This window comes from Zasmidium cellare, assembly GCF_010093935.1.
Source record: "Zasmidium cellare ATCC 36951 unplaced genomic scaffold M409scaffold_23, whole genome shotgun sequence".
Lineage (NCBI taxonomy): Eukaryota > Fungi > Ascomycota > Dothideomycetes > Mycosphaerellales > Mycosphaerellaceae > Zasmidium > Zasmidium cellare.
In genome coordinates, this window is record NW_022986967.1 from 554,884 (window position 1) to 574,976 (window position 20,093).

A 20,093-nucleotide genomic window follows, 5' to 3' on the forward strand; every position below is an offset into this window, starting at 1 on the left:
CCAATATCACCACGGCCGCACCACTGGATAGTTCCAGAGTTGTTGAGCGACCTGATGTACCAATCCTAGGTGGGAGCTGAAGCAGAGCCAATGTCATTGAGCTGGATCAAGGCACCATATGCGTTTTGCAGGTTGCCGTTGTTTGCATCATGACCGACCCAGTCTGAGGTCTGACCACCAGCGTAGGGGTTGGACTTCAAATAGTTCGTTTGGCTGATGAATATGCGGCTGTTCAGAATGAACGGTCAAATCACGTTCTCTTGACACTGAGCAGGTGGACTTACCCGAAGTTGGCAATGTTTCCAAAGAAGTTGTGAGTGCTGGCGCCGTTGATCCAGTACGTAACACCACGATTGACAGTGGTGAGCTGCCCAACATCTCCAAGCTTCGCATTGTAGGTCGAATCAGTCACATCGCTGCTCACAACACCTCGGGCTTCAATGTTACGGCCTTGAACGTTGGCAGTAGGAGTCGCACTCGCCGTTGTTGCACCGGTGACGGCGAAACTCGTGAGGAGAGTTGCTGTCTGCTGCCCATTGACATCAGTGTCAATCGCAGAGGGTCCATCGGCGACAGTGGGAGCGGCAGTCAGTTCAGCGTAGTCCAACTTCTGTGGAGCTGCAGATATGACTGTTGCCAATGCGGCGGCGACGGCGTACCGTTGATATGGCGCCATCATCTGAGGAAGATGCAGGAAAAGAATGTGCTGCTAAAGATTTGGGGAGTAGACCGATGTCCCTAATGATGAGACAAAGAGGAAGTGTATACGAGCATGAAACCGATACTTGTACAATTCGCTCCAATTCACTACGCCGACCATGGTAGACGGCTTGAGGTCTGGCTTTCAGCCTGGAGGAGACCCTCGCGTGTGTCATGTCCACTCCGCCGTTCTCTAGAGTGTGATTGAGTTGTGACCGGTGTCGTTGTTGGTGCGAACCACTCCAGAATGTGTCTCGAATTCCAGAAACCTACAGCGACCGTCTCGACTTGCAACAGCTGGGGAAGCTATCTCGCTGGTAGTCGCTTGAACCGTCCCGGTTGACACCAAACCAAGCAGCCACGAGAGCGGACGTTGACTTTGCCATGTGCCGTGTTGTGCACGCTGTGGACGAGGGCATCGGCTCAATGGCCGCTGGCTGTTGCCTTTTAGGAAAAGGTTGAAAGGCCGTCCTTCTTATACGAGAGGTGACGAACAACCGTTACCGCATCTGGGTGTCTCATAGCCACTTCAGGCTCTTTTGGCTGTTCCAGATTCGGAAAGTTTGGTCCGATTTGGCACTTGGCGAAGAAGCCGAGCCGACCCAAGGACGAATGTCACGCATGTAAAGGTTGTCAAGGCGCTGGAAAAATTGACGACTTCACAGAGGGTAGTGATTCTGAAGTCGTGTGTTTTGGAAGCCGGCTTGACGGTTGGTTTTGGCACGTTTGAGCAGAAGGCTCTAGCCAGTAGTCAGATGATGTGTGGTTTGTCTGCTATAGTTGCTCTTGCTTAGAGGTATGAACTCGGCCTGGCCTAGACCGATTGAAAGCTCTCGGCCTCTCCGGCGGCTTTGCCGTTGTGCAGAAGCCGAGCACTGGGGGCAAGCTAATGAACGAACAAGTCCGCCGTCGAACGCCGAGTGACTGTCCAGTGAATTCGATCAGCGGCAAGACAGAGCGGCCTGAAGACCACTTAGTGCATCGAGCAACAGACTGAGGGGTGGTTCTTGTCATGCGCAGGTTTTTCACTTGTTGCTGACGACGCAATATTGCCAATGAGAATAACTCTCGCAAGCCGCCTGCGTAGTCGTCGGAATCCAGGCCATGTAGCCATGGTGTGCTCCCGGCTCGTGAGGGTGGATCTGTCAGCATGAACAGCCTGTTGACGATGGTGCCAGTCTTCGAGGCATCATCCGCCCCAAGCAACACCTAGGGTTGACCTGGGTCATCTCCACCGGTCGACAGTCTGGCCAACGACTGATCGAAGAGTACTCGTGAGACCTGAGGTGAAGAAATGGGCTTCGTCGATCATGGGCGTACTTGAGTGATGTATCTTGCACCAGGTAGGTGGGCTCTCGCAATCGACTTGTGTAACGTGCGGTCGGCCAGCTCCGATCTAGAGGTGAATTGTAAGCTCTTTGGACGGAAAGTCGAAGCAGAACTCTTCGTTTGATCTAGCGGGAGGGACGCCAGAATATACCTCACGCATACCACGCAAACATTGGCGGGTACCTGCACGTAGCCGATGACATCGGATGGCAGCAGTCAAGTATGAGGGCAAAGTGACAAGCCGGTACGAGCGGTGATAAGGTAGTTCAAGTGTTCCGCCGACACCTTTCACTGACCCGGCTGTTTCGTGAGAGGTCGTGTGCTTGCTTTCCTCACTCAGAGACTCGGTGGAGCCGCCCTTCTTGCGTGTGACTAGCTGGGGTAAGGTGGTACACATAATCACAGACATCCGTCCGTGATGTTGGCTTCCGCTTGCCATCCGCGGTGATGATGAGGCAGGGAGGATCAGCTGAGAACGTGTGAGGGCCTAATCGTTTGGTGGCCATATATGGCGTTGCCATTCCCTTTCAGCCAGTCTTCGCCCTCTACGAGTCCTTCAGGCAGTGGTCAATGGCGGACGTAAGAACCCATCGGATCTACACGAAACAAAGGCTTAGCGTCGCCGCGTGTATGATATGTGAACCGTTCTGCCGACACCGCAAACACGTCACCAAGGGGCGACTGGCTAACTCATTGGATGCTCAGTGTCTGGAAGTTGCAATTTAGGCCTCGTTACCATGGGCGAAGTTGTATCTGAGGCATTGAATGCGTTCCCTTGTGCCTCGTTGGTTAGGAAAGTTGGCAGTTTTGCATACACTTCTTCCATATATTAAACCTGGTTTCCATTTGGTTGAGCCTGCGGCTTCGCTTTCAATTTTAGAGCCAGTATCGATCCAAGTGAGTCCATTTCTGCCACCAGATCAAACAATTATCCATTTGCGTTGAACACCGAAGATGAGGACCGAGCCGGCACCGAGTACTCATTCTGAGTCGACAAAGGCCACCAGTATATCCACGAGCGATCGTGCCGATGAAAAGACGACAGTTATCTCGTTCGAGGCCATCGGCAGTGTCGAGATGGGAGAAGTCGACGTCAGCAGTTCAATATCTGCATCTTCAGCGTCAAGCCTTGTTAGCTGGAGCGATGTCCTTGATCCTGCAAACCCAAAGAACTTCAGCTGCGGAATGAAATGCCTCATTGGGTTGGTAATCGGCTTGATGAACCTCATCGTGTCGTTCGCCATAAGCGTCTTCTCGGGGGTGGAAGACCAAGTGAAAGAGGCGTTTCATGGCAAAGATGGCAATGTCATGCAGCGTGGAGTTTCGCTATACATCTTTGGCCTGGCCATGGGTATGTTCATGCATTCAAAGCAAATACTGAAGCTGATTCTAGCTGGAAAGGCCCCTTGTTCTTCGGTCCAGCCTCTGAGTTCTATGGTCGGAAACGTCCACTGCTCGCGGGCATGTTGGGCTTCATGTTCTCCACAATACTGGTAACGGTTGTTCGGGACTTCGATGAGGTCGTAGTGTTTCGCTTCATCGCTGGAGCTTACGGCAGTGCCGCCTATGTCATACCGCCTGGCATATACGTCGATCTGTACGGGCCAGTGGGCCGGGCGATCGGCTATATGATCTTCGCATCGGGGGCATTCATCGGCGGCTCTTTGGGCCCAGCCATAGCGACAGTCCTTGTGGAAAGCCACGGGCTGGACTGGCGATGGAGCATGTGGATCACAGTCTTGTTTGCGTGTCCTCTTACGATGATCCTGATCTTCTTGCCGGAGACCCTGGAGGCCATACTATTGCAACGTCTTTCTCAAAAGATGAGGCAGCAGACTGGAGACTGGTCGTGGCACTGCGCAAGAGATGAAGCCCCATTCGAGCTGAAAGATTTCTTGCTGAAGCCATGGCGAATGATGGTCCAGGAGCCTGTTCTGATAGTGGTCACTCTGGCTTTCACCCTTGACTATGGTATCCAGAGCCTCACTTATACGGCGATCCCGCAAGCTTTCTCAAAACCTCGTGGCTGGACAGAGTCTGGATCAGCCTGGGCACTGACCGTCACTATTGTCGGCTTTGTGGTCGGATGCGTTGTCGTGGTGCTCGACACCCAATTCCGTTTCGCAAAACGCCTCAGAGGCGGTGGACTAGTCCTTCCAGAGAGTAGGCTCCCACCGATGGTAAGACTTCCGTTTCTCGAAGAGCTGCTTCAGCTGACTTGTTTACCAGATCGCAGGCATGGCTATCCTCTCCTTTGGGCTACTCTTGTTCTCTTGGACAGCTGTCGATAGGCTACCTGTCATTGAACAGCTTCTCGCTGAGATTCCAATCGGAGCGGGCATGTACATGGTCTGGGTGACTGGGACAGTGTATCTCCAGGACCTGTATGTCATCCACGCCAATAGCGCGCTAGCGGCGTGCGCATTCGTGCGATACAGTGTTGGGTCGGTGTTCCCATTATTCGCGGCTTCGATGTACAACAAGCTGGGGATGCCTTGGGTGAGTGCGCCAGTTGATAGAGGACGTTGCGGCTTTCCTGACTGACATTTGCTGAAAAGTCTATCCGATTACTGGGCATCTTGTGTGCTGTACTCGTTCCTCTCCACGTCATCTTCTACGTCTTCGGTAAGAAGGTGAGGAGCTGGAGCCGCTTCGCCCTTCACGACTGCTATCATATTTCCCAGTAAACGCGAGATCAGCCACGGTAGTGCTGAGAGGACGAACTGTTGTCGACAAGCCAGTATATAGACACACTGGATGCAAGAAATGTAGCTTAGCGACTTTTTGTATTGCGGGAGGCTTCAAGCAAGGCTTCGCGGCGAGCTTTCGATGCCCTTCGTTTCGTCTTCAGTAAGAGTAATACCAAACCAATGCTTCAGCGCATCAACTCGTTTCTCCTCAGTCTCCAGAGTCTGAACAGTCTCGGTCTTGCCACCCAGATTTCGCCGGACCAAGTTGTTGACCATCATGATCTTCCCATAGACATGGTCTTCGCATTCTCTGCGTAGGAATTTGACGATCAAAAGGTTCTGCCTATGATTGCTGTCTGGATGTGTGTTCATCCAATGGTTCAAGACACCCCAGTCCAGTGGCATGAACTCCAGCTCTGGGAAGGCGTAGAAGGATAGCCAGGGCTGAGTAGGCTGATTGCGGTATTGATAGATCCACAGCCTCGACTCGTCTGTTCGATGGCTTTGCGTCGGTATCCAGTCTCGTACCAGCCGAATCTCTTGAGTGCCGAGATTGTGATGAACACGGCCGTCTTCAAGAGGCATTGGCATAGTCGGTCCATCGCCGCCAAAGGCAACGTCGTCGTGGAACTTCGAGCCGTCAGGGAATGCTATGATGTTGACAATGTGGCTCCATCCTGGAAAGTCACCAGTAGGCGTGCCATGTACTCTTGGCCTAGTCCTTACACCAGCTGTGTAGGCGTCAAACCCCAAAGCACATAGAATGTGATTGTACAAGAGTGCTATCTCCATGCAATAGCCGCCGCGGCCCCTGTTGTTAGTCACGATCTTTGTGAACAAGTGCTGAGGATCGACATCGATGCTATGCGAGGGGTTGTAATGCAGCGAGAGGTTCTCATAGGGCAGTTTGGAGATGGTATAGGTGTGCAATTGCTGAAGGAATGCCAACGTTGGTGAGGCATTGTGAAGATCTTGGGGGAGGCCAATGTAGTTGAGATAAGAGACGACTTGGTCCCTGGAATATGCGGAAGCCATGGGTTCTGTTGGTAGGACATAAAGATTGTAGGCGGCTTTTAAGATGTATATTGGATGAAGAATGATTCATGTGAACATTGACTCACTCATTCACTCACGCCCTAGCCCCGCAATCTTCATCAAATATTGATTTGGGCATTGCTTGCAGCACGTGAGCCGCTCCCGGCGGGTTTCCGAGCAGCTCAGCACTGCCTGTATGATGTTGGTTGATTTGTGATCAGGTGATAAGAATAACATGTGCGTGGCGATGTTGGTGAATGGTGGTCGTTGTTGTCGTTGTTGATGCCAGCTGTCTCTTGTCCCAGCTGACAAAAGCAGCTCGTGGACCCTTGCCACATGGCTAGGCGTTTATTGACGACAACTCCCGCTCTTCCTCTTTAACTACTCTGCATTGGAACTCAGTCTCTGATTCCATTGCACACCATCACAACCATGCCTCAATTTACACAACTCTTCACCGCGGCCCTCGCCGTCGCGAGCACCACCGCCTCGTCCGTCATCGACCTCACGCCCAAGAACTTCGATTCCGTCATCCTGAAGTCTGGCAAACCCGCCCTTGTCGAGTTCTTCGCCCCCTGGTGCGGCCACTGCAAGAACCTCGCGCCCGTCTACGAAGAGCTCGCCTCGTCGTTCGAATTCGCAAAGGACAAGGTCGTCATCGCCAAAGTCGACGCCGACGCTGAGAAAGAGCTTGGCAAGAAGTACGGCATCCAGGGTTTCCCGACGTTGAAGTGGTTCAATGGCGATGGAGGCAAAAGCGAACCAGAGGACTATAAGAGTGGTCGGGACTTGGAGAGCTTGACGGCGTTCATCACGGAGAAGACTGGTGTCAAGCCAAAGGCTGCCAAGAAGCCTGAGAGCAAGGTCCAGCAATTGACTGATTTGAACTGGGATAACGAGGTTGGCGTTGAGAAGGATGTCCTTGTTGCATTCACTGCGCCATGGTGCGGTCGTACGTATACTCTCATCTCATAACCTTCAGGACAACCACTGACATGACCGCACAGACTGCAAGAGCCTGAAGCCCACCTGGGAGAAGGTTGCCCAAGACTTCGCCGCCGAATCCAATGTCTCCATCGGTCTCGTCGACTGCGAAGGTGAAACCTCCAAAGCCACCGCCGAGCGCTACGGCGTCAAGTCCTACCCTACCATCAAATTCTTCCCCAAGGGAACCCAAGACGGCGAAGCCTACTCTGGTGGCCGCTCGGAAGCCGATCTCGTCACCTTCATTAACGAGAAGGCCGGCACCCACCGCGCCGCAGGCGGTCTCCTCGATGCCGCAGCCGGCGTCATCCCCAGCCTCGACTCTGCCGTGGAGGCCATTCGAACGAACGGTGGTGACAAGGCTTACAACGAGTTCTACAAGCAGGCTGGCAAGGCGCAGGACAAGTATGCAGAGTACTACACCAAGGTTGGCAAGAAGGTGCAGGAGAACGCCGACTATGTTTCGAAGGAGTTGACGCGGTTGCAAGGCTTGATCGCCAAGGGCAACCTCGCGCCTGAGAAGTTGGATGACCTGATCAGCAGGAGCAACATCTTGAAGGTCTTCAAGGGCGAGGAAGCAGAGGCCAAGGAGGAGTTGTAGAGAATACATATCCGCACCGAAGAACATGAACGAACTGAAGCCAAGCGCTTACGTGCGTTGAAAATTAAGAGCACGGTCTGTACGACGTGATCAAACAGGGTATGAGTAGATCAGAAGGCATCCTTTAGGAAAGGCTGGCGTTGTAAACGAATGCATGAACGAACAGTATTTTGACTAGAAGTTTTCGATCGTTTTCTCATACAATCTCCGTCCATCACACCACGTCTTTGATATCTTACAACTGTGTGGTTTCTACTTTGACATGACCATCGCTGATATGGCTCATTTTCATCCCACTGCAGACCGCAGTCGGCCTTTTTCCAACCATAGCGTCGTTCCACAACTCCCTGGCACCAATATCACATACCGAATCAGACCAAACGAACCGTCGAGCATGTTCCAGAGCATGTTCGACACTAACCTGTCTTTTGCGCGCGTAGTTCGCTAAAGCGTTCTCGAACCACAGTCTATTTGGGGTGTCGAATGCGGCCATGCCGCAGATGAAGAGCACCCAGAGGTAAAGACCCTGGACATCTAGACTCCACATGTCGAAGTTCGCCAGTTCCAATAGATCCAGAGCGATGCTTGTGAGGCGTTTGTTCCAGCCGTTGTGTGGTGGTAGAGAGAAGAAGCATGCAGTCGAGTAAATCACACATGTAATTCGGCAGATTTCGTAAATGGCGCGGTGGCATTTGCCGGCGTGTCCTGTCTGGAGTGAATCTTCGTAACTGTCTTGGTGGTATATGTCGTCCAACTCATCCCAGGACGACAATGATAGAAGTTTGTGGCAAGTAGCGAGCCTGGCTCTCTGGACTGGAGACGCGGGATGATCTCGCACGGACGGGCCCGCCAGGATCCTGTCTATGTAAGCGACTTCTGTGAAGACGGACAAAGCGGTGGGTGGAAGTCCTCCTGGTAGATCAGCAAAGCCTGAACCAGGCACCGGAGGCAAGTCATCGGTCATGTCGAGTGTCGCTCGACGTAGCTCGTCTGGCATGACGTCGAATATGTGGACGTCATCCCAGTAGCATTCCGATACGATGGGTTTGCGGAAATGGCAGCTTGCGAAAAAGATGTCGGTGAGGCCGGCCATGTAACCCAGTCCAGGCAGTTTGAGTGCCTTTGGACCTCCTAACCGACAGGCGAGGGCAAGGGAGGCGTGTACATGAGCCTCGACCGGATCACTTCGTCCCCAGATCGATATCCAGTTAGCCGCAGGATGGAACGGCACGAATGGAAGTGGCTTGTGCTCGCTGTGTTTGGGGTCGAACTCGTGCACCCCCAGAATGCCCATTGCCAGGAGAAGGCGTTCAATGTCCTCTTGAGAAAGCCTCTCCAAGTTGTCAAATTTCGACTTGATCAGTGTGAGGGTTTGCGCTTTATGAGTGAGAGCGGCTTTCCCATGACTCCATTCGGACTTCTGGGCAATAATGTCACGGTACATAGCGCCTGCAGTGCAGTGCGTATGGAACATGAGCGAGTCGTTGCAGAAGTCCACAAACCATGGGGCAGCAACGGACTCGCCTGCCACATTCGGCCAAACGGCAGACAGCATGAGGTAGCTGATGCGTTTGGAGATGCCGTCTTCTGCAGCGTCAAACGTTTTCAGAGATACGCCGCCGAAGACTGGAGCGACTGAGCGTGGCAGCAGTAGCGCTGCATCTCTGCTCTCGTCGCATTGGTCTTCATCTCTGTTGTTTAACTTCTTCTTCCTCCGCGCCTCGACTTCAGCGGCCTTTGACGACTTGGCCCAGCCCACTCTGCCCGCATGTACCCGGATCTCTCTTGCTCTTCGGCCCCCTCTTTTGCTTCCACCAGGCTCATACGAGACAAAGGCCAGGCCAGCAGACGGTTGTTCCATAGCAGCTCATTCATGAATGGTAGTCTGGTGGGTTTGGTGGTCGTGGTGGTATTGCCTCAGCTTGGGGCATGGCCAACAATCCGCGCATGTCTTCGAACGATTCTGCTGGGCGGAGGTTATCTGACTGTAACTCCACTCTGTATGGAATCAGCAAAAGGTGGACGACGAAGTGCGGTCGGTGCGGCCTCGTCGGGGTTTGAGCGGGAGTTACAGTATTAAGCCCTGTCCTTGCATTGGTTCAAACATTGATTTAAACTTGGACCAGATTTGCTGACTACAGTAGCGCTAGTGTGAAGCTTACCTGCTCTCCAAACAAGACCTCACCCTCAGCCACTAGCACATGTCACTGCGGATTTGAGCCTACCAGAACGACGATGAACTGACGAAACGAACGAATCCGCCGTAGTACGATAACTGCTCGGGCGTAAGATGCATGGCGCAACCCACCTCACCAACCTCCAGCTGGACCTTCAACCGGGCTGAGGGCCCATGGCTTCTCTCGTACAATCGCAAACTGCGGAACCTGGTCTCTATTTCATTGCGAAACCTCAACTTGACACCAACGTCTCCTTTCCGCAAGAGGGGCAAAACGATTGACGACGATGCCCTCCCAAACACGCTCAACTCTCCCGCGAAACTGGTTGCTTTGAGAGAACAAAAGGCATTGGGCATATCAAGGAGCTCAACAGACTTGAGAGCAGTAGCTGAGAATGCGGTGTCGGAGGCGGAAGACGTCGAATCAACAATAACAGGAGGTGCCAATGGCAGTCCAAAGAGCGGAAAGGAGAGGCAGAGGAGACAGAGCGCGACCGCAGCTAGACCGCGAAGACCAGAGTTTAGGAAGCTCAGGCGGCGGAGTACGCTAGAATGGGCGCAGTCAACACCCCAGAAAAGACAAGAGCGACTGGAGAAGACAACCAAAGAACGGATGGCTGATGTGTTCTTCACTCTGCATATTCATGGCGTTGAAGGTTGGTGAGTACCATTGCCTAGGGAAGCGGACATGGCATGCTGATTTTGCTTGAAGAGCCCGTATACGTGTCTGAAATTATTCAAAAGACGATGAATCCCACATTCCGTCACGTCGACTGGTCGCATTGCGGGCCTGGAGTCACCAGATTGGATCAAATTACAGTGCACGTCTGGGTGAAAGGTGGTAAATTTGATGAATGGCGACAGCTTTTACAGCTTGAGCTGCAGTTGACTGGGCTACAATATGTTGGAAAGAGTGTAAGACCATCGAAAACTGGTGCGCTACAGATGATCTGACTGCACACAGCTCGACGACCTGGATCGATTATTACCGCAGAATACGGTCCTCTTCCACTTGAGCGACGGCATATACACCTCATTCAGTGATTCATTGGCTGACTTCACCCCGTTGCATCCGTTTTCGCTCCAGAGAAGCGACGTGTCTTCACAGCGAACTTTGCCAACTTCTTCCTTCGACGCCTTGCTGCGTCTATCGAAGCTGGACGATAGCATCCAGGATGCCTTGGCGACGCGAAACCAAATAGCAAATGACCTGGAAGACCTATTGCAGCGTAACAAGGAGTCTTTGCTTGAGCAAGACGAAGTTGCTGAAGCTAGAGACCGCTTGAAAACCATTGAGTTCGCCAAGAGGACTGTAGAAAAACAACTCGACAAGGCTCAAAAACAACAGGAAGAGAAGCGTGGTTCACTCGCCGCAAGAAGAAAACTCATGCAATCAGATGCATTCGCTCGAGAGGCTCAGACGCAAGAGATGCAGGATCAACGACCCAAGTTTCCGGAAATGCGTCAGGAGGACAGCGCCAGGAAAAAGGATGTCCAGAATCAACGACGACGAATTTGCGAGGACCTGCAATACTGTTACCCGATTCAACCGCTGGCAGGAAAGACTCTGGCGTTTACCATACGGGACCTGCATCTTCCGAATTCCGAAGATCTTGATTCTGAAACTCCTGAAACAATATCTGCTGCGCTAGGCTTCGTGGCACATGTGCTGCAGATGCTGGCCTTCTACCTCAAGCAAGCCCTGCCATATCCAGTGTCTCCCCTGGGCAGTGTCAGTACGGTCTACGACACGATCAGCATCCTCAAATCGAACACGACATTCCCCTCTCGCAAAGGTGACGAAACTACCTTGCGGACCTACCCATTGTTCACGAAAGGAGTCCCCCGTTTCCGCTTCGAGTATGCTGTGTTTCTCATCAATCAGGACATCCGTGTCCTGCTGGAGAATGCATTCAACTTGAAAGTGCTGGACATCCGGCAAACACTACCGAATCTGAAGTACCTGTTGTACGTTGCCACCGCCGGGGAGGGCGACCTGCCTGCTAGGAAAGCTGGTGGCGTGAGGGGCCTGATGCGCATGCCCGTGATGGAGAGGGTCGGTAGCACCGAGTCCTTCAGCAGCGGCATGTCTGGCAACACGCTTCTCGAAAATGGCAAGCCCAAGGGTGCTGTGGAGAGATTGAGGCAGATCAGCGGTGGGAAGAACAAGGAAGGTATGAAAGTGAGATGATAGATATATGTACATCGACACATGAAAAGCATCGAATCAGACTTTCACCATCGTTCAGCCAACTTGAATCTCCTCATAGATCCTCATACGGATGCCGCCGCCGAGGAAATCGTCGGCTGCTGCCGAGCCTAGCGCGTCTCAAGATCGGTCTTGCTCTGGAACCCTCTCTTCTTCTCCAACAACACCACCGTACTTTAGACCATCGTCAAAGTGTACACAAAAACGGCAAACAACCGGCCACGCAAGTGGCCAACGAATGACGAGGCCAAGACGATAATGGCAATGATTGGCGCGAGTGAGCGACCGAATGCGTCGCAGACGTTCAAGAATGCGGTACGGACCAAAGTGATGTATGTCAACTGGCAGCAGCTCCTCACGGTATCACGGTCGACTCGAGATGACAGTGGTTTCCGCGACCGAAGATTCCGATATGTTGAATACTACGGCTACAAACCAGCCAAGGCCGAGCAGAATGATCCAGACGGCAAGTCACCGCGCCCATGGCCGGGAGAAGAGGTATGTCCATCGCCCGTGAATTCCAGAGAAGACGATGAACTAACCTTGAGCAGCTCCTTCGATCAAGACACGCGCTTGCCGATTCCCGCGCCACGAATAGAATCTCGAAGGCAAGGCCACAGGCGAATCTGCATGATTCCAAGGCAGATTCACAGCGGAATCGGCAAAATTCTCCTGCTCAAAAGCAGTCCTCCGATGCCTCCCCTGGCTCGCGGGCTCAGCCTGCACAGAACAGTTCCGCTGCCTCGGCCCAGCAGCAGCAGACTCCCACCGTCGCTGCATCACAGCAGCAGAATAACACAGTCGTGCCTGCTCCTCGCAATGAGAACGGCACCACCAACGGCGCTGGCAACACACAGCCGGCAGCCGCTACCACTGCTACTACCCAGAGCAGTAACGACACTGATCCCGATGACAATGGGGTCGTGTACGAAGACTATGGGTTTTTCTAAGCTCATGGTCGATCCGAGTAGGTGATGGCCTATTGGCTCCCCTCTCCTTCCTCCTCTCCAGTCGACTACTACAAGAGCGGTCGCACTCCCTCACTCCTCCTAGCTGGGGTCGAGTTCAGTATTGCTGTCAACCACTATTCGAGTGGTCGCACTCCCTCGCTCCCCGTAGCCGTGGTTGAGTTTGACATTACTAACGACCGCTATTCGAGCGGTTGCACTCCCTCGCTCCTCGTAGCTGTGGTTGAGTTCGATATTGCTGTCGACCACTGTTCGAGTGGTCCCCTCTCCCTCGCTCCTCGAATGAAGGTCGAGCCGTCGACCTTTATTCGAGCGGTCGCTCACTGTGCTCAGCGCTCCTTGTAGCCGTGGTAAGTCCCACTCATACCTATATTACCCTCGTATGACATGAATTCAACAAAGAGTCAAACTCATCAATGTCCGCAATCTCTCAATCGCTGCAATTCCCCCTTTCAGACAAGAGTTCCTGATCATGCAAGGACATCCTAGTCGCTGTAGATCCGACGAACGGGTGCTGGGATCACACGCAGGCATGGGATGGGTAGACCGACTGTACGAGCAGCTCGTGCCTTGCTGACATACCCTCCTCACATTTCTGTTCGAAGCGGAAGATTCTTCTCCATTATTTCCAGGCCATCTAAGCGGCGTAGAATGCGAACGAAACCGTGTCACCTTGGAAAGATTGGAAAGACGACACTTTCCTCCGTTCCACATCGAGCTGAACGACAAGGGCCACAGATTCCTCGCCCAAGGTGATAGCACGGCCTGTATACTCTACTTCCGCCTCCCGTGGCGGTGTATCGATCCCTTGACTGACCGACGACAAGAGCGATGCCGAATACAAAGTCTTCAGAATCCATCACCACTTGATGAGTCGAGCAGAACTCCTCCATCAGTATCCCGCTTGCCATGGCGACGTCGCTGACTCCTGCAAATGTGAGCTCATCAACCACTCGAGGACCTCATCTGCAGCCAAGACATCTTTCAGAGAGCAACAGTGTCGCTCTGCCTGCACAGGTCCGTACCTCAGCGACGAGCAAACGGCGGAAGCAAACGCCAAAGAACAAGAAGCCCTCCAATCAACAAGTCAGCTTATCCACATCAAGTTCAACACAAGGCCAGCCGTCATCCACTCCACCCTCACCTGCCGACTCGGCGATTTGTACAACTGTCTCCAGCATTTCAAGTCAAGAATGGCGACCACCCGAGCCTCCTGGCCACCAAGCTCGCATGGCAAGATTTCTTGCTCTTCTACGTACACATCCATACAACATTCACGGCGACTTGTACACTTCGACAACAACATCCTACCTCTTGCTCCTCACAGCAGCCCTCATGGAGTCGCAATCAGCGTCAGATCCAGGCTCTGTTTCCGTCGTACAAAGACACGCCTCACCAGACTTGGAAATGGTCGCGGAGAGCGTGCACGAGTGTCTGTTCGTGCAGACAAGAACGTTGGAAGAGCACCTACAGAGTCTTCGAATGCTCAAGAAAGTCAACCCAGAATGGAGAGTCGACCCCTTCAACTTTTGCGTGGATCTTAAGGAAGGCGGTCGAGAAGCGGTCGTATGGCTCACGAGTCGGGGGACCAGTGGCGTGTGCGAGACTGCGGATGAAGACGAGGGGATTGGCAGAGGTAGGTGGGGAAGTGGAAGGGAGAGTGTCAGCATTGTGTTTTGGAGGAAGGAGGCGAGAGAAAGCGAGGGCGGCAAGAGCATCTGGATCATGTACAAGCATGTTGGCATTCGAGGACCTGGTGGAGGCTTGTTCCCGTGGTGTGGGAGTGAGGAGTTTGGAGGCGAGAACGGAGGTTTCTGTTCGCTTGGGCTGCCGGGCTGTGAGATTATGTGAAGAGTGTAGTGGACAGGATCGTAAAGAGACGGGAAGAAGAGTATTAGGGTTAGGGTCAATGCCTGGGCAGTCTCGAATGTGAATGTGGAGGATCTAAACCCGGCATCGACATCTACACTTCCAACCTTCTTTAGCGATTGGTCCAGTCGCTCGAAAGGCCCAAATGGGACGTCTCGCTTTGGCATCAAAAGGTCCATGGAGCTGGTATTGAACGAGCATAGTCACGTAAGCCCTCGCAGAGCTCGCGGACTTATTCATAAGTGTATCGCTGACATAGTTTTGTGCAGGCTTTGTGCAGCTGACTCCAGCCTCACGCGGCTCCCCTTGATGCTTCGAAGACATTGGCCGTCTTGAGGCGTACTGGATGGACAGACGGGCCCGGTGGAACTTCCCAATGGTTAGGATGCGAGTGCGAAGCTCGACGCGGGAGGTGAGAAGGACTATGTGACATTAGGCCGACGGGCGATTTGGGCAACGCCTTGGATGGAAACGATTGACGATATGGGAACTACATTAAGCCTCTACAGAAGAACAATGCATCCCAAGTCATCAGCGCCATCCAGGTCACCTACACCATGATCCAAAACCTCGCCTTCTTCGGCGCAACGGGAGGCTGTGCCGGCTCATGTCTCGCGGCGGCTCTCAAACAAGGCTACACCTGCACAGCTCTGGCTCGAACACCATCCAAACTCACCGCCTTCATGCACGAGAAAGACGTCGATAGCTTTACTCTCGACTCGCACCTCCAAATCATCCCAGGCGACATCCGCGACCTCGAAGCGGTCAAACAGACCCTCGCTCACGCAGATATCATCGTCAGCGGAATCGGCGCATATCCCAAGTTCCAATGGAGTCCGCGCAAACCGCTTGCGTTGATCGACCCAGCGATCTGCGCAGACGGCATATCCACCATTCTTCAAGCCTGCCAAGAACTCCAGAAACCCAATGCGAAGCGCAAGAAACCGATGTTAATCTCTATCTCAACCGCGGGCGTCCAGACCCCAGGCAAGCCTCGGGCTCTCCCCCTCCTCTACCTCACATTCTATTACTGGCTTCTCGCCGAGCCACATGCGGATAAGGTGGCACTTGAAGCGAAGATTCACGAATACATGCAGCTTCAGGGGAACCAAAAAGGCATCGAGGGGTATATTTTGGTGAGGCCAAGTATACTACTGGATGGAGAGAAGAAGGGAGTAGGGGATGTCAGAGCAGGTCTGCCAGAGGATCCGCCGGTTGGGTATTCTATTGATAGGAGGGTGGATGGGGAATGGATTTTTGAGAAGCTGGTTCGAGGCGGGGGTGCGGATGGGGTCTGGAGGAACGGGGAGGTTATTGTTACTTACTAAGACCAAGACACTGAGATATGCGGTTACCCTTGTATGTACTCTCTATCACTTTGGGTGCCTACTGTATCCTCTAGCAATCCTAATCCGACTGGCGTGTCAAATGTGTACAAAACTGACTCTTCAACACAGCAAAAGCCGCCAAATCCTGCAAAGCCGTCTCCCCAAAATCCTAACAATCGGCACTTCAGCGCCAATCTCCCGTTCCAGCCAATTCTTCACATCAATCGCAATCAGCGAGTCCACTCCATGCAAGTGAGCAGGTGCAGCCGGGTCGACGACTTCCTCATCGACTCCGAGGGCTTGGACGAGCTTGGTTTTCAGCCAGGAGGTCGCGAGAGAAGAGGCTTCTTCTATCGTAGCGGCTTCTCGTGGGAGTTTTGGATGGTATATGTCTGATCTGGCCTGGGCTTCTTGCCGCGATCTGTTTTCGCGGATCTGGAAAAGGTAACGGAACATAGGCCGATACATCCAGTGTGGCATTTCCACACCCTTGCGCTCGATAGTCTCTGGGAGCTCAATTCCCATGACATGTTTGCAGGCATTGCCATCGGCTTGTCCACTTCTGGTGCTACCATTGGTGGGTGCAAATGCCGAAACCAGTACGGATTGTATTCGACAGCTGACCGTGTTCTTTGTAGGCGGAGTCGTCTATCCCATCATGTTCAGACAGTTGCAGCCGAGTCTTGGCTTTGGATGGGCTGTGCGGATCATGGGCTTCGTTGCACTTGCATGCTGCATCTGCTCGATCGCAATCATGCTTCCGAAGAATTCTCCTACACCGCCGAAAGTCCGACGTCTGGTCGACAGGAAGGCCTTCACAGAGCCCGCCTTCGCAATGTACTGTCTGGCGGCTTCATGGCGCTGCTGGCGTATTACGTCCCGTATTTCTTCATCACACCTTTCGCTAAATACGTCATTGGGACGTCTGCAGATCTCTCATTCTACCTCTTGGCCATTGTCAATGCTGCAAGCTTTCCAGGTCGCCCGGTACCGGGGTTTGTTGCGGACAAGCTGGGCGCTTTGCCGACACTTGCATTCTCGATGGCGGCCATCTTCATTCTGATCCTCTGCTGGATTCCAGTGCAAAGCAATGCGGGAACAATCGTATGGGTAACCCTGTTTGGCTTCTTTTCTATGGCATCGTGGCGCTTCCAGCAGCCTGTGTACCTCTGCTATGCCCTTCTTCGAAGGTCATCGGCACTAGGATGGGCATCGCGTACGCACGTGCTGGCATTGGCATCTTAGTCGGTAATCCAATTGCTGGAGCGCTCACCACTAGCAGGCTCGACCATTTCGCACATGCTCAAGGGGCTGCGGGGGCATTCATGCTGTTTGCGGCCATTTGTGAAGTCGTGCCGGCCGTGTATGTTGCACGGCAGAGCGCCCGTGCTAAATCAGGAAGTCAATCGGGAGGTCACGAGCAGCAGCATAGCGAAAATACATGACTTTATTTGATGCAGACGCGATGAATTGGATGTTGGCCGTCATTGAGAGCGAGGACCTGATAGTCGAAAGTTTGAGTGGCAAGGTAAACCCAAAGCACGGACCAGGAGCCTTGCTGATGCCTAAGGCATCAAACTTCAAGCTACTCGGGTTCACTCATGCGGAGTTTATTGTAGACAAAACCTTTTCACAATACGGAGGCCATATCGCTTCGAATGTGTTTCATGCATGGACAATACTCAACTGTGTCAAACTGTTCCTCCGTAATAGGAACACAATTTCCCTTGAATCCAAACGCCCTCAGGTTCAGCGTATTATCAATATTCTCCGTAGATTCTCCCTCAACCAAGACAAGGTCAGCACGGAGGCCCTCATGGATCTGGCCACGATCCTGGAGATGAAGTCGCTTCGCTGGCAAAAGAGTAGCAGTCTGCAATGCCTCAAACGGCGTGAAGCCGCAGAGTTCGACAAGCATAGCCAGTTCTTGGTGGAGCGACAAGCCACATGCGGTGCCAAGGGAGGTTTTGGTTGCATCTGTACCACTGGAACAGGTCAGGTTATATCTTTGCTTGATTGTGAGCTTGGGATCGTTACCAAAGAATATCGATCCCAGCTGCTTTCAATGCCTTGACCGTCTCGACAGCATATTCCAGCCGTCCTCCAGCATCTTTGGCAAGAGACAAGAATTGACACATCTTATTCTTCTCATCTTTCGCAAGAGCCTCAATCGCTAGTCCTCAGCCACGTCTCGTTTTGCAAGAAGGTCGTGAGGCTGGGAAACTCAGGAAGACGAAAGAAGAAATGGTGTCAAAGACATCTGCAAACAGATTCTCAATGAATTTTGAATCAAAGCTCGGTTCGCGAGACAATTGAGAAACCGCGACGCGTTTCGCGTGTGCATGTGACGCCAAGACTTGGGATTCGAGCGTGTCCGGCTTCGCTCGCGCTTGCTCTGCTCCTCCGCCTCTTCCTCATCGAGAACATCACCACACCCCCTCGCCATCGAAAACCATCATGGCAACCAACGACCCCAACGATTCCCGCGACATGAATTACGAGAATGATCAACCAGATTATGAGGATTGCCATCGATGCATTTTGAAGCGCCTCGATGTAAGTACATGGCCACCTCGATGTCATGAGAGCGATTCTAACCACGCGAAACAGTGCGATTGGGATGGCCACCCCCGACATTCTTGCACGAATTGCCGCAGAGGCGGGAATTCCTGCCGCTCACTGGACAATCTTCTGAATTCAATTGATACAACGTGAGCAGAGCACATCCCACGTTCTAGACCAGCAACTGACAGTCAGTAGCACCGAGAACGCCCGACAGCTCGCGCCTCAGCGCACAGTGGGCACGAATGACTACAATGGCCAAGGGTTCAACCCGCACCTGCCAAGTCAAGTCATTTATCAAGGGCCGACGTACAACAACGGATTGCAATACCCGTCCGGCAAGCCACATCGCCCGAATAACCAGCGACGCAATACTTATGCGTCGACGAATCGGAACCCTCGTTCCAACCCTCCACCCGTTGCGCAAACCAAGCACGATTTGAGTCAATATCAGATGCGTGACATCAGAAAACACGCATGGGACTTGATACGAAACTCGAATGCGAAGAATCCCAAGCTCGATAGCTTCAGGGCCGAACCAGGAAAGAGCGAATACTTGGACGAGTACGTGCAACAAATGCGAAGTCGAGACGGCATCGCTTTTGGGTCGCGACTGTCCCAGGTCACCAAACCGAATATTCACCAAGGTCATCGCCAACGTCGACCGCTATTTGGTCAAGGAGCACCTTCACAGCTCCGAGATACTGTCAACCGGAATCACCGATCAAATCGGGAGAAAGACCTTGAAGACGAGCTAGAGTCGTGGAAGTACAAGGCCAGAATGAGTCAATGGGATAAACAGATGATGGAGAAGGAAGTACAGATGAAGTATAAGGAGCTTCACGAAGTTCAGAGAGCTCTCTCACGCAAGAACATTGAACTGGGCATCCCGCGAAAGTCGCAGAAGAACAAGGGCAAGAAATCCCGACATGGTGCTAAGCGGCAGAAGATAGACGACGAGGAATTCGACCGTCTGCCGCCGTCACAGCAAGCACAGGCCATTGACGACGACATGGAAGAGCTCCGAAATATGTCTGAAGACGAGGAAGATCCGCGCGATATCATAAATAGAGCCTTGGCCCTTTCACTACGACGAAACGAAGAAGATCCAAACGATATCGTGGCTCAAGCTTTGGTCTTTGGTGCGACACCACCACCACGAATCGAAGAATATCCGCGCGATATCATGGATCAAGCTTTGGCCCTGGGGGAGACGTCATCAGATGTTCAATCTGACGATGAGAAGGGCAGCGTGTCTCCGTCTGATCGAACAGGCGGGAAGCGTGGGAGGCGCCGATAGGCGTGCTTCGGCACTGCCAGTCCTTCTTCTGCTGTTCTTCAAGGCTATACATACACAGCCGGGCTCCCCATCTTCACTGTCGTTGCTCACTCGTTTAGCTCGACCCTCTCGCAACAAGTGCGTGACTGTACCACTGCTCACTGGTTGAGCTTGACCATCTCGCAATAAGTGCGTGACTCTATTGTCTCTCACTCGTTGTGCTGGACCCTCTCGCAACAAGTGCGTAACTCTGCCGTCGCTCACTCGTTGAGCTCGACCCTCTGGCAACAAGTGCGTGAATGTACCATCGCTCACTCATTGAGCTTGACCATCTCGCAACAAGTGCGTGACTCTGCGGTCGCTC

At 52.9% G+C, this 20,093-nt stretch overlaps 11 protein-coding genes across 11 annotated transcripts; 8 read left to right on the plus strand and 3 right to left on the minus strand.

Annotated features, from left to right (window-relative positions):
* Positions 1-65: 65 nt before the first annotated feature.
* On the minus strand, positions 66-676 carry M409DRAFT_24639 (uncharacterized protein; the record flags this gene model as incomplete). Its single annotated transcript, XM_033807318.1, has 2 exons — positions 66-228; positions 285-676. 2 exons carry the CDS (start codon positions 674-676, stop codon positions 66-68), a joined length of 555 nt encoding a protein of 184 aa, XP_033666145.1.
* Positions 677-3,105: 2,429 nt separating this feature from the next.
* Positions 3,106-4,715, plus strand: M409DRAFT_67499 (uncharacterized protein; the record flags this gene model as incomplete). The annotated part of the gene is made up of 4 exons (XM_033817433.1): positions 3,106-3,379; positions 3,430-4,208; positions 4,258-4,527; positions 4,587-4,715. The coding sequence occupies 4 exons, from the start codon at positions 3,106-3,108 to the stop codon at positions 4,713-4,715; spliced, it is 1,452 nt and encodes a 483-aa protein (XP_033666146.1).
* Positions 4,716-4,829: 114 nt separating this feature from the next.
* Positions 4,830-5,753, minus strand: M409DRAFT_24641 (uncharacterized protein; the record flags this gene model as incomplete). The annotated part of the gene is made up of 1 exon (XM_033807319.1): positions 4,830-5,753. The coding sequence occupies one exon, from the start codon at positions 5,751-5,753 to the stop codon at positions 4,830-4,832; it is 924 nt and encodes a 307-aa protein (XP_033666147.1).
* Positions 5,754-6,185: 432 nt separating this feature from the next.
* Positions 6,186-7,338, plus strand: M409DRAFT_67501 (uncharacterized protein; the record flags this gene model as incomplete). Its single annotated transcript, XM_033817434.1, has 2 exons — positions 6,186-6,705; positions 6,761-7,338. 2 exons carry the CDS (start codon positions 6,186-6,188, stop codon positions 7,336-7,338), a joined length of 1,098 nt encoding a protein of 365 aa, XP_033666148.1.
* A 235-nt stretch (positions 7,339-7,573) lies between these two features.
* On the minus strand, positions 7,574-9,199 carry M409DRAFT_24643 (uncharacterized protein; the record flags this gene model as incomplete). The annotated part of the gene is made up of 1 exon (XM_033807320.1): positions 7,574-9,199. The coding sequence occupies one exon, from the start codon at positions 9,197-9,199 to the stop codon at positions 7,574-7,576; it is 1,626 nt and encodes a 541-aa protein (XP_033666149.1).
* Positions 9,200-9,632: 433 nt separating this feature from the next.
* Positions 9,633-11,705, plus strand: M409DRAFT_67503 (uncharacterized protein; the record flags this gene model as incomplete). Its single annotated transcript, XM_033817435.1, has 3 exons — positions 9,633-10,170; positions 10,227-10,429; positions 10,479-11,705. The coding sequence occupies 3 exons, from the start codon at positions 9,633-9,635 to the stop codon at positions 11,703-11,705; spliced, it is 1,968 nt and encodes a 655-aa protein (XP_033666150.1).
* A 276-nt stretch (positions 11,706-11,981) lies between these two features.
* Positions 11,982-12,673, plus strand: M409DRAFT_24645 (uncharacterized protein; the record flags this gene model as incomplete). The annotated part of the gene is made up of 2 exons (XM_033807321.1): positions 11,982-12,221; positions 12,275-12,673. The coding sequence occupies 2 exons, from the start codon at positions 11,982-11,984 to the stop codon at positions 12,671-12,673; spliced, it is 639 nt and encodes a 212-aa protein (XP_033666151.1).
* Positions 12,674-14,026: 1,353 nt separating this feature from the next.
* M409DRAFT_24646 (uncharacterized protein) lies at positions 14,027-14,542 on the plus strand (the record flags this gene model as incomplete). The annotated part of the gene is made up of 1 exon (XM_033807322.1): positions 14,027-14,542. One exon carries the CDS (start codon positions 14,027-14,029, stop codon positions 14,540-14,542), a length of 516 nt encoding a protein of 171 aa, XP_033666152.1.
* A 575-nt stretch (positions 14,543-15,117) lies between these two features.
* On the plus strand, positions 15,118-15,888 carry M409DRAFT_24647 (uncharacterized protein; the record flags this gene model as incomplete). The annotated part of the gene is made up of 1 exon (XM_033807323.1): positions 15,118-15,888. One exon carries the CDS (start codon positions 15,118-15,120, stop codon positions 15,886-15,888), a length of 771 nt encoding a protein of 256 aa, XP_033666153.1.
* Positions 15,889-16,617: 729 nt separating this feature from the next.
* Positions 16,618-17,133, plus strand: M409DRAFT_24648 (uncharacterized protein; the record flags this gene model as incomplete). The annotated part of the gene is made up of 1 exon (XM_033807324.1): positions 16,618-17,133. The coding sequence occupies one exon, from the start codon at positions 16,618-16,620 to the stop codon at positions 17,131-17,133; it is 516 nt and encodes a 171-aa protein (XP_033666154.1).
* A 1,212-nt stretch (positions 17,134-18,345) lies between these two features.
* Positions 18,346-19,750, plus strand: M409DRAFT_56133 (uncharacterized protein; the record flags this gene model as incomplete). The annotated part of the gene is made up of 3 exons (XM_033813201.1): positions 18,346-18,444; positions 18,499-18,599; positions 18,649-19,750. 3 exons carry the CDS (start codon positions 18,346-18,348, stop codon positions 19,748-19,750), a joined length of 1,302 nt encoding a protein of 433 aa, XP_033666155.1.
* Positions 19,751-20,093: the final 343 nt, after the last annotated feature.